At 34.9% G+C, this 13,334-nt stretch overlaps 1 protein-coding gene across 1 annotated transcript; it reads left to right on the top strand.

Annotated features, from left to right (window-relative positions):
* The first annotated feature begins 11,585 nt into the window (after positions 1-11,585).
* LOC141543947 (olfactory receptor 2AP1-like) lies at positions 11,586-12,518 on the top strand. The gene has a single exon (XM_074269609.1). It carries the CDS (start codon positions 11,586-11,588, stop codon positions 12,516-12,518), a length of 933 nt encoding a protein of 310 aa, XP_074125710.1.
* Positions 12,519-13,334: the final 816 nt, after the last annotated feature.

Here is a 13,334-nt window from a genome sequence, read left to right as displayed (position 1 = left end):
AGCCAGTAAATACTAGTGATCCTGACATAAGCCACTAAAATAGAGAGATGGAGTGAAAAAGATTATTGCTGAGACTAAGACTGAACTCCTGAAAAAGAAGCATTAAAGGAAAAATTAGCTGTTCCAAATAGCTTGGTCAAAGATATTTAAAGAGCCTAGCAACAGAAGTCAGCTGACAAGAAAGTTGCTAGTTCATGCTTAGCTAAATAAAGACTTCACTTGTGGTGTAAAGGAAGAGAATCTCAATTCAATATATTGTTTTTCAGCTGTATCCAGAGTAGTAATTCCCACTTGGTGGTTGGATTAACTCCTTGGATGTTCTTGATGCCAGTCTAAGAGCTTCATACTAGAAATTCTTTAAGGGCACGTTAAGCAGCAAATGAAAGCCAAATATGTGGCAAATAAATTTTTTCGTATCAATGTGTAGGCATGTATTTGAAACACTATATGTTTCTTTCTGCGTTAAATTAAAACTATTGTGATTATATGCATAATTATGTTGTGGTTCCAGCAGAAATTATACCAAATTCTGACCACATCTGATTAAAAGAGCTTTATCAGTTTCTCAATCTGTCATCAAATTATTTCCAAACCTCCACAAGGGTTCAACATTTAAAAATAACCTAATTCCCAACCATCAGACATATACACATTTGTATTCTGTACAGTATACCAGTGTTGTTCCCTTGTTTCTTTCTGTTACTCTGTAATCGCATCTCATCAGCTAAATAGTCATGTGCTACAAATATTTTCATTCTTGTACCATATGATTTCTGATCATGTGCATTACAAAATATCTTGAAACCATCACAGACCATCACATCATTCTGCAGAAACAAACTTTATATTGCATCTTAGTATAGTATTAAGGCTATTTTCTAATTTCAAAAGCTTAAAGCCTTTCCTTTTGTCTTGAAACTTATTATCAAAATATGAAAGCTGTATTTATAAGCCTGATGGGTTTTTTAGGTGGAAAAACAAAATTTTAAAATACACAATATTAAATCAATTATTTCTAATTAAATAAAAAGTAGAAAAGTGACTAAAGCTTCAAATTTAATAATTAACAAACTGAAAAATGGGGAAGCTCAGCCTACTGCATAAAAATTAATTTCACTATATGACAAAGGAATTGTCAATTATTTTTTACATATTTGGAAACTGTTCCATCAAGATGTTAGAAATAATATATGTTGGGGGCAGCTAGGTGGCGCAGTGGATACAGCACCAGCCCTGAATTCAGGAGGACCAGAGTTCAAATCTGATCTCAGACACTTAATACTTACTAGCTGTGTGACCCTGGGCAAGTCACTTAACCCCAGCTTTGGGGGGGAGGGAGGGGAATATACAATGTCTCATTAGACACATGCTAGATACATGTTAAATAACTAATACTAGAACAAGTTCAAAAAAGTGATAGCTACACCTTACAATTACAAGAGATAATTGATATTTTAATTATATTTGTAATAGATCTGAATGATACTATTTTGTCATCATTTTAACAGGATGTATAACAGATGGAGATATTTTTATTTGTTTTTAATAATGCATCCTTAGAAGGGGGGAATCAATTGATCTTGTAGAATTTGCATCGGTAGAACAAAATCAATGACCAAGAAATTTGGGATCATTATTTCACATATTGAAAAATTTGTGAGAAACAAAATATCTTAACAAGAGCTGGACCAATTCCCCAGATGTTAACATACTCTCAATCCTTCATACTCTCCCACTTCCAGTGATTCTGAAGCCCCAGTTACCACTGTACAAACCCATCCCCAAATCTTCCTTTTTTTACTCCTTTTTATTCCTTTATCCTTAGCTATCTCCACATTACATTCATAATATTCTACTTCAAATTAGCTTGCAACTTCCATTATGTTTTCTATGATACTTGATCCATAATTATCAAACTCCCCTTCATCTTAAAACTATTCCTTTCTCATTTCTTTCATTTTCTGCCTTTTCCTTAAACTGAATCTCTTTTGGTGAAATTATTTCCTTCACCACCATCTCCAAGAGTACCTTAAATTCACTGGTTGAGGTGGAAGAAGCAGAATACTACTTCTTCTTGAATGCCACTACCAAATTTTCCCTCTATCAGAATCACCCAGCAACCTTGTATCCTTTGAGGTTTAAACTGTCCAAAATCTTACTTTGAGGTTCACATGATCCAGATTAAAAATTGAGCACAGTGGCCTTGGCTCTCATGATTATTCTCCTTCCTTCCCCAGTGGGATCATGGTTTAGCTCATAATTTTTCTCTTGCACCCAACTCCTAACATAATGATATATAGATAGATATAGATATAGATATAGATATAGATATAGATGCATATATATATATATATATGTATATGCTCCCTTAAATACCATAACTTTCTAGATCTTCAATTTATTCACATTCGATGGACTACTCCTCCATGGCAACTCAGCTATGTGTTCTATTTCCATACTTATGAACTATGAAATAATTGTATATCTATCATAACCTTTTATCATTCCAGTTTCCTTTATGCTTTATCATCTCTAAACCTGTTCTCCATCATCACTATGACCTTTATTCCCTCTATTCCTCAACTCTTTCACAGTTACCTGGAAACACTTCTTTGTTTATCTTGATTACCATTTATTGTGATGGTAAAACTGGGCCATCTTTTGTCAAAATTCTTATCTACTCCTTAGTCACTAAATGGGCATTACCTTCAGACAAACTGAGACATGAGAAAGACTTAATTCAGAAATTAATCTTAACAGCTCTGCTTCACCCCTCACAAAGAGTAGGACATTCATCTACACCAAAAAGGAGAGAGTCCCATAGAAGTGGACTTTGAGATAGGAGTTACACTAATGTTATATAGTAAATAACACAGGCAATATTGAAACCTGTCTTCTGACTCCAAATCTAGCATATCGCACTGTCTTGACTTTTATTTAATTTTTTTATATCCAATATAGCAAATACATACTTTTAATTCATCAATGCCTTCTTTTTATGTTTATGTTATCCAAATTTATTACCCAATATAAATGCTGGTGGCTATTATCTACCAACTGCCACACATATATACCCAAAGCACAATGGATAGATTGTGCATATATATATATAATTGGATATATACCCAATTGCACAATGGATAGAACTGTGCATAGAATCAAGAAAATATAAGTCTAATTCCTGCCTCAAAGACTTTCTAGCTGTGTATCCCTCAGCAAATCATTTAAGCAATCTGAGGCTCAATTTCTTCATTTTAAAAAGTATATTAGACTCAATGATCTAAATCTTCCTTTAATTCTATATATATAGTACTATAATTCTCCATCCTTTCTCAATGATTTTGTTTGTCTAGTCTACAGTATGCCTTTTCATTCCCTTAAATTAGTAGATTTCAACACATATGCTGATGTTCCCTTAAATATCATCCACATTCCACTATCTGCTTAATGCCCTCTATGAGCAGGCTAATCTACAAAAAATGAGACACACTTGAGCTAACTACCACACACAAATATTCCGCTTTCATAATAAAGAATTTCAAACTTCTTTTTCTGTTCACAATTCTCCCCAATTCATTCCTCATCCTCATGATGACCTTTATCAATGCTCTAATTTGGTCTTTCTTCCCAATCTCAAGCTCTTTAGTGAACCAGTTCAACTCTCCTCTATTCTTATATCCCTTACTCACTTATTTTATCACCATTCACATCTCAGCAAAACTCAATCCTGGAAAAATCTCACCATCTGCCTCTCCAGTTCCTCTTCATGTGCTGCTGAATGAAACCAAAGAAAACCTCAAAACCATTTACTATACTACTGCAAAATAATGTTATCTAATCTTAAATGGGCTTTCACTAAAACAAGGCAAACCTTTCACTATCCTCTGGTTGATTCAATACTCTACTCTACTCACAACTATATTAATCCTTCTTTCTTCAATCCTCCAACAATCCTACCCCTAACATTCAGAATTCCATCTTTTCCTCTGCACCTCACATGAAAACAACTCTCTATTTCACATTATGTTAACAATCTTACTCTTACTCCTTTATTCAGTCTCTGAAGAGAAAGTGGCCCCTCTCCTCACCAAATTAAACCCTCTATATGTATCCTTGTTTCCATCCTCTACTGTCTTTTCCAACAGATTACCCCCACTGTGATCCTCTCTCTTTCTCTGATCTTCCATGTCTCTCTAATTGTTCTTTCCTACTAACCAAACACATGCTCAATTCTTCAAAATCCTCTTTTAAAAAACTTTTACTAGCCTCTGTCATGCCTGAAAACTATTGTTATATCTACCTTCCCCTTTTCAAACTCTTTTTAAAAATCTATCTATATTTGGTCATTCCATTTCCTATTTTCACTCTCTTCTTTACCCCATGTAATCTGACTTTTGACCTTAATATCCAACTGAAATTCTTCTTTATAAAGTTACCAGTGATTACTCAGACACCAAATCAAGTGGCCTCCTCTCAACTCTAATCCTCTTTGACCTCTCTGTTTCATAACACAGAATGGGGAAAATGTTGTATATGGAATCAAAGAATCTACTTCTGACACTAATTACCCATATAACCATAGACCCCCACTTAACTGCATTAAGCTTCAGTTTTCTCATAAATAAAATGAGCAGGATATTCCTCCAGCTCCAAATTGATGATCTCATACATCTCTTACACATACTCTTCCCAGATAATCTCTCCTCAATGGATTTTGGACTCACGGGTGCCTAAACCCCTTTTTATTTTTTTTTCTAAACCCCTTTTTTTAATTCTAAATTCTACTTTTTTATCTTAACTATACATCTTAGTAGCCTTTGCTAAATCATTAACTGGGTCACTAGCACTAATTGCAAGGGTAAAATTTAAACTTTATTTTTTTCAAAATTTAGTAAAAGTTAAGTTAAAAAAGGGAAATACACTCTACTGTTGAAGGAATTATAAATTAATACAAACATTCTAGAAACCAAGTGGTAATTATGTCCTACAAAATCATTAAATTGTGTATTATCATTTGGTCCAGTGATACTATTACTAAGAGTAGTCCTAAATCCCCCCCAAAAAATCCAAGAAATATTTATAGCAGCAGATTTTTGTAATGGCAAAGAAATCAAAACAAAGAGAATACCTATCCACTGGAATATGGCTGAAGAAATTTTATCTGAATGTGATGGAATCCTACTGTTCCATAAGAAATGATAAAAGGGATTGTTTCAGAGAAACGTGAGATTTCTATGAGCTAAAGCAGAGCAAAATAAGCAGAACCAAGAGAACAATTTAAATAATCACAATATTGCAAATATAAACAATTTCAAAAGTCTTGAAAACTCTATTAAATGACCAATCACAATTCTAGAGGACCAATGAGGAAGCATCCCACTAACCTCCTAATAAAGAAGTGATGAACTCTAGATGTAGAATGAGCTATATATTCATGTATATGATCAATGCAAGAATCTTTTTTTTTTCATTTTCCATATTTGTTACAGGATCTTGTTTTTCTTTTTGTTTTTTTCCCAATGGGAGGGAAAGAAGAAGAGAAAGGGGGTGGGGAAGACAGGAAGTAATCTTTGGAGAAGATTTTTCTAAAAAAATTTTAAGAAATGCTAAGAGTGATCAATGGCAGTGGGGGGTGGGGGGAACTCTTTCCTCTCATCAAATACCACTCCATTGGCTAATTTCCTGGCATCTTTCTCACCAGTCTCTTTGAACCACTTATGCCAGACACCTGTTTAAAGTTTTTTCCCTAAAGTTGCCAAACAAAGAGGCTCATTAATATCTTTGAAATACACCTCCCCAGGGCACTTTCACTTTTGTTCAATTGATCCCCTAGTGCTTATTCTGGAAATAGATAAAAATATGTGCCCCTCTTGTTAGCATAGGATCTGCTAGGGAGCCTAGAGGCTGCCTACAAAGGACATGAGCATCAATTCTCCCAAAACACAGAGTCCAAAAATAGCCTCTCCTTCAAAAATCTCCTTTCTCTCTTTCTAACAATATCTATTTATTCACTTAAATAGACTTGGCTCTCTTACTCTGAGTCAGTTAGATGTCGGATTAATGATGGGAAACACAGTTCTAATACATGTCCATGGAGTCCCAGTCATTTTAATTTCAAAAAGTTATTGAATTCAATTGACTATTCTTTTCTTACCTGAAATTTCATGTGGTTCAGAGGAGATAAAGAAAAATATGGTGCATTTGATACCATTTTTGTCATCAATGTATAATCACTCAGATTTGATTTACTACTCAAAACAAATAGGATTAATGCTCTCACTGAATGTATCTATACTATGAGAAATATGACTATGTCCCCAGTTTATAGCCTTGCCTCAATTCCACCCTAATGTTATTCTTTCAGAATTGTGGAAACAAAGATCCATGTGGATTCCTAAAAGGAAGTAATTTGCTGACAGCCAAAGATACAAGATTTATGGCAAGAGGAGTGAAAAATACTGCAATATCCAAATAAGTAAGTATTGCTCACTGTGCCGTTACAGCTTGTATGTGTCAGACCAAGGACTGTCACTGTTATAGAAGAGAAATTGGTAAAACAACCCATACCACAGAGATTCCCTTCTAGCTAGATATGTGCACTGATTGCAAGCAGGATTACAGATTTTACAAGATCAAGATAAGATGGGCTGCTAAAAGGATTCTGGACCCTGAAACACCTCTCCTAAGAGTACATTTCTATTTTATTTTATTGTCAGGTTATCTCCACAGGTACAAGAGCCCAAACTCTGATTGTCCTGCCTCCACAGTAACTATTAAAAAAATTATAAAAGGATGAGAAATCCAAAGAAGTCAAAGACAAAAAACATCCCACATACACCAAAATAATAGTACAATAGGACTTTTTTTGTGACAGCAGGGGAGGGAAGGGGGTGCCTGACACACTATACTAAGTAAAAAAAAAAAAAAAAGATACAATAAGAAAAAAGACACTGTGCTAAGGGAACTTATATGTTATCAGAGGAGATGATATGTATTTCACAAAATGAATGAAAGATAAAACAGAGTGGTGAGGGCACTGAGTATCCTAGAGAATTAGCAAAGACTTCCTATAGAAGGTACAATTTGAGCAGAATTTTGAAGAAAACAAAGGGTGTGGCAGCCTAGTATAGAAGAAAGAGCATTACTGGCAGAGGATTCAAATCCTTCCTCCACTGCTTACTACCTATATATACACTTAAGTAAGGAATTTAACTGTTCTGGACTTCAGTTTTCTCATCTGAAAAATGAAAAAGAACGGATGAAGACAGACTTTGAAGTCTTGATATTGTCTTGATATTTATATCAAACTCTATGATCCTATGAACATCTGATGGGATTGTAAGAGATAGAAGTAAGATAGAAATACATTCCAGGTATGGGGGGAAACAATCAGTCCATACTCACAGAGATGGGAGGTGGAGCAGCAGGAATGCTTGGGTTGAATATAAAGCAGAGGAAAGAAAATAATATATAATAAAATTGGAAACATACCAGTGAAATAAATTCTTGCTGCCCCATAAAAAAAAAAAAAAATAGTAAGATTTGAATGAACATGGTGATATAAGAGAATCAGGGAAATGTGATATAATAAAAAATGAAACAGCACTTGTAATTATATTAGCCAGGCTTGACCCCAAGAAAACATTGAGAAAATATGTCTTCCTTTTCACAGTAAATGTGACAGACTTTGACTGTAGAATATTGTACATATATTGCCATACTTGACAAACTCAGTCAATGTGTTGGTTAGTTTTTCTGAAATGCTTATTTCTCTTTTGTTGAATCTTTATTAGAAGTGATGGCTCATTGGAGTTAAAGGAAGGGAGAGGGATGTAAACAAAAATGAATATAATGTAAAAAAGATAATCAATTTTTTTTAGTTAAGAGGCAGGGAGAAGAAAAAAATGAAAAAAGTAAAGACACTATGAATGAAAACCACTCTAGTCATCCCTTATCATTCCTTGAGTAATTAAATCTTTTCCTAATCAGTAACTGAGCTATGGAGATTTTTAATGCAATTAGTAAACATATACCCAGCTACACATTTTAATTATTCAATGGTAATTGAGCCCTAGTCATTTATATAGAAAGTCTAATTCCTGGGAGCAGGTAGGTAGCACAGTGGACAGAGCACCAGCCCTGAAGTCAGGAGAACCTGAGTTCCAATGTGACCTCAGATACTTAACATTTCTTAGCTTTGTAGTCCTGAGAAAGTCACTTAACACCAATTGCCTCAACAAAAAAAGAAAAAAAAAAAAGAGAAAGCCTAACTCCTAACTTGAATATGAGTATTGTAATATCCCTACAATAGGAAAAGTAACATTCAAGGCTCACTGGAAATTTTATTACAGAGATCAATCAATTATCTTAAAAGTATTATTGCTCATAAATATGCTCAAAAAATTATCAAACTGTGCATACTCTTTGACCCAGCAGTGTTTCTACTGGGCTTATATCCCAAAGAGATCTTAAAAGAGGAAAAAGGACCCACATGTGCAAAAATGTTTGTGGCAACAATAAAATTATATATGATGATCAATGCTGATGGACATCTTATTGTTGCTGTGTATAATGATCAAACCAGTTCCAATTGTAACTATTGTTCAGTAACTATTGAGAAAATTATAAAAGGATGAGAAATCCAAAGAAGTCAAAGACAAAAAAATCCCACATACACCAAAATAATAGTACAATAGGACTTTTTTGTGACTGCAGGGGAGGGAAGGGGGGACCTACAGTGTGTCAGGCACTATACTAAGTAAAAAAAAAAAAAAAAAAAAAAAAAAGATACAATAAGAAAAAAGACACTGTCTAAGGGAACTTATATGTTATCAGAGGAGATGATATGTATTTCACAAAATGAATGAAAGATAAAACAGAGTGGTGAGGGCACTGAGTATTGTTCAGTGATGAAGAGATTCATATACACCCAGAGAAAGGACTATGGGAACTGAGTGTGGACCACAGCATAGCATTTTCACTCTTTCCTTTGATATTTGCTCACATTTTGTTTTATTTCTCAATTTTTTTTTCCTCTTGATCCAACTTTTCTTGTTCAGCAAGATAACTGTATAAATATGTATACATATATTGGACTTAACATATATCTTAACATATTTAACATGTATTGGACTACTTGCCATTTAGGGGAGGGACTGAGGGGAAGAAACGAAAATTTTGGAACACAAAGTTTTTCATGGGTCAGTGTTGAAAAATTATCCATGCATATGTTTTGTAAATAAAATGCTTTAATAAAATTTTTTACTAAGTATTCCTCATAGCCTGTCTTTGAGAAGTTTCCACTTGTTTCAGAAGGGAAGAAACAGTTCTGTTACTTGCTATTTATATGACTTTAGGCAAGTTACTTCATCTCACTGTGCCTCAGTTTCTTTATCTGTAAAATAAAGGGATTGGCCAAATCCTAATATCCTAAAAAAGGAACCAAGGAAATAAAAGAGAGAGATGAGAAAAAAGTCATTCCTTTATTCATTTATGTCTTCATTTAGCAGGCATGTTTAGTATCTTGTTATTCAAAGAAGCGAGATTTTTTTTTTATTTTATTGAATATCATCACTATCTTAAGAAACAGATGATCATTTATTGTAGAGATGGGTATTAATTAAATATTATTCTTTATCTAATCTTGATTTTCTCTCATGGAATTTGAGCAAAAGTCTTTTTAATTCACCCTAGATTCCTTGCTTTGGATAACACTACTCCCAAGATTTATTCCTAGTCTCCAGAAATTCAAGTTGGTTTAAGGTATGCTTTATCAAAAACCTTGTAGCTTCTTCCCAGTTGCTTGTTATGAGTTCTTTAGCAAAGGTTCTCTACCTGGCTTTCCTTTTTAACAAATAGTATTCCAATTTTTTGCCATCCAGTTTCTCTTTCTCTTCATTAGAAAAGAAAGATCTACATGGATGGGAAAAATGTGAGATCTCTGCTCTAATACCCCGCTCTTCAAGACATTCCTAATTTTCTCAACTCCATATCACCAGAAAGACAAACTAGAATTACCTGCAACTTATAGTCTTTTTTTCAATCCAGTAAATTCCCCACTAAGAAAAATGTTTATTAATAACCAATGATTTGGGAAGATCCAGAGTTCCCCCTTTTTCCATAGCCCTCATTTCAAAATTCAATACCTGGAAAGACATTACTGATAATGAGATTGAATTAACATTCCTCATTCTTGATTAAATCCCACCCAATTTACCAGGAATTTAATCCCATTGTGGTCTACTCAGGTTTGGCTGGGGATAAATTCTTTGATGAGATTGGTCAAGGCTGGGAAATTTAGAAGTAATAACATAATCAAAATTCATTACAATATGTCTAGCTCCTTTTTATTATCATTTGCCTGGTATCAAAACTATCATCCATATTTAATAAGTTATAATTAAACAAGAGTGAATTAAAAGCCTTGCATTTGGGTTCAAAAGAATGATCTATACAAATATGAGATAGAAAGACACACTTAGATAAAATTCCTTTGAGAAATACTAAAGGGGGTAAGGGGCTAGACTGCTAACACAATATAAATTAGTCATTTGACCTGGAAGCTAGAAAAGATATCTCCAAGAATTTGAGCATTAAAAAAAAAAAAAAAAAAAAAGTGGCAAAATTATCCAGGAAGATGGAAGTGAGTAGAACAAAATTGACTTTAAGAAGATGATAGTTAGGAAGTATATGATGTTAAGGTCATGAATTTTTCCCTCCCAGATATGTAATATCAAGATTATTTTCCAATCATTTGGTTCAGAGAAGGCTCAAAGGGTAAAATATAAGCTCTGAGCCAGAGGAGTGAAGAAAGTCAAACATTTTTGACAGGCAAGTATGAAGACAGATTAGTAGCAGCAACAGCAACAATAATAGTAGTAGAAGTGGCAGCTGCTGCTTAGAGCTTTAAAGTTTACAAAATATTTTGCATATGTAATACTCTATGAGGTAGATCCTCTTATTTTCCCCGTTTTACAGATGAAGAAACTGAAACGGAAAAAAGATATTTAAGTAACCTAACCAGAGTTTTCAAATAGTAACACAGGAATTGAACTCAAGATCTGACTCTGTCTATCCAAAGCTCTGTCTATCATGGCACAAGCTGCCCCAGAATTACAGTGCAGTGGTGGCGTTAAAAATGAAAAGAACCTGTATCTAGATGGCACAGTGAGTAGAGCATGAGTCATGCAGTCAGAAGTACCTGGATTCAAATCTGACCTCAGACACTAGCTGTGTGACCCTGGACAATTCATTTAACTTCAAATGCCTCCAAAAGAAAAGGGAAAAGGGAGATCAAATTATGAATATGTAAAATAAAGGCAAAAAATCAATCATCACTCTGGAAATAAGGGCTGAGAGATGTATGGGAAGAATATAACATGGAAAAGTCTTGTACAAGGGATACTTCATAAGTGAAATAGAGTATTCCAGGAGCTGCCCATTAGCCTACTGGGCAGAGGAAATACAAATGAGATGACTCTGATAGCTCACCTGATTTTTCTCTCCCAGTCTGACTTTTTCTCCTCCTCTCCAATCTATTCCACTTATTTGTTTCTTTTTCACCCTTAGATCCAGCAAGGGAAGCAATGAAAAATCTCACCACACTGACTGAGTTCATCCTTCTGGGACTGACAGATGCCCCTGAATTCCAAGTTGCAATATTCTTCTTCCTTTTTTTCACCTATATGTTCAGCATCTTTGGCAATCTGACCATTATCACCCTTACCTTGCTGGACTCCCATCTTCAAACTCCCATGTATTTTTTCCTTCGAAATTTCTCCTTCTTAGAAATTTCATTCACATCTGTTTTTACTCCCAGACTCTTGTTCAGCCTTACAACAGGAAACAAAACCATTAGTTTTGCTGGATGCTTCACTCAGTACTTCTTTGCCATATTTCTGGGAGCAACAGAGTTTTACCTTCTGGCTGCCATGTCCTATGACCGCTATGTGGCCATCTGCAAACCTCTGCATTACACAACCATCATGAACACTAGAGTATGCAACCAACTTGTGCTGTGCTCTTGGCTGGCTGGGCTCTTAATTATTTTATCACCTATCATCCTGACAAGCCGTCTGGATTTCTGTGCATCCAATGTGCTAAATCATTATTTCTGTGACTATGGGCCTCTCCTGCAGATTTCTTGCTCAGACACAACCCTTTTAGAGATGATTGACTTTATATTAGCACTGATAACACTTACAATCACCCTTGTACTGGTGATTCTCTCCTACACAAATATCATCCAGACAATTCTTCAGTTTCCCTCTGCCCAACAAAAGAAAAAAGCCTTTTCCACCTGTTCCTCCCACATGATTGTTGTCTCCCTCTCATATGGTAGTTGCATCTTCATGTATGTTAAACCATCAGCAAGGGAAGGTATTTCTTTCAACAAAGGAGTAGCTGTACTTAATACTTCAATTGCCCCCTTACTTAATCCTTTCATTTATACCCTAAGAAACAAGCAAGTAATACAAGCATTCAAAGATAGGGTCAGAAAAATCATGAACATTGGATGAGAAACATAGTTTAATCCTAGATGGAAAATCTAAATAAAGTATGTAAGGTTAATATCTCTCCCTTTTAACATTCCATGTTAAAACCTTGAGCCCCAAGTCTTTCAATTCTATAATCCAAATCTTTCAAAGTTTACCCTCATCAGGAACCAAAATGATAGAAAGTAGACAGGTCTTTGAGCTCTTCTTGGCTTTCCTCAGAATCAACACCAGATCAAGCCTCTGAACAGGTTTTGAAGTGACAAAACCCACAAATATTTGAAATATAACAAATTTCCGGCAAAAGATATTTTGGGAGAACTTCAGGAAAGAGCTGTCTCAATTGGGCAGTAGGGGAAGGTAGCCCAGCATAGGCAAAGTACAGGGAAGCCCAAGGCAGAGAGTCCTCCAAAAATCAGGGGAATCTATTGAGAAACTCTTAGCCAAAATATAGCAGTGTTGGCTACTCTGTCCTGATTCAAATGCCAGTGGATCAGCAAACTAGCTGTGAGACCTCCAACACAACTATAGAAACCAAACAGTGAGCTCCTGAACCCCAGCATAAGAAGTGGGATTTAGCCATGCCCACCAAACACAAGAAGGAAGTTGGCAGCACCAAACCCAGGGAAATGTTTAGCCACTATAACCTATAGAGGAAGCTTGGACTCCTTTGCCCTAAGAGTAGATCTCAACCTTTAAAAATAAGCAAGAAGGCAAAAAGAGCTCTGACCATAGATAATTATTATAGAAACAAGGAAGAACAAACCTCAAATCCTAAGGACACTAAAAGCAAAACATATTCAGATGAAGCTTCAAAGGGTGATATGAGTTGCTCTCCAT

Source organism: Sminthopsis crassicaudata, chromosome 5, assembly GCF_048593235.1.
Source record: "Sminthopsis crassicaudata isolate SCR6 chromosome 5, ASM4859323v1, whole genome shotgun sequence".
NCBI lineage: Eukaryota > Metazoa > Chordata > Mammalia > Dasyuromorphia > Dasyuridae > Sminthopsis > Sminthopsis crassicaudata.
The sequence above is the reverse complement of the archived record's forward strand: the minus strand, read 5'-3'. Positions and strand labels throughout refer to the sequence as shown.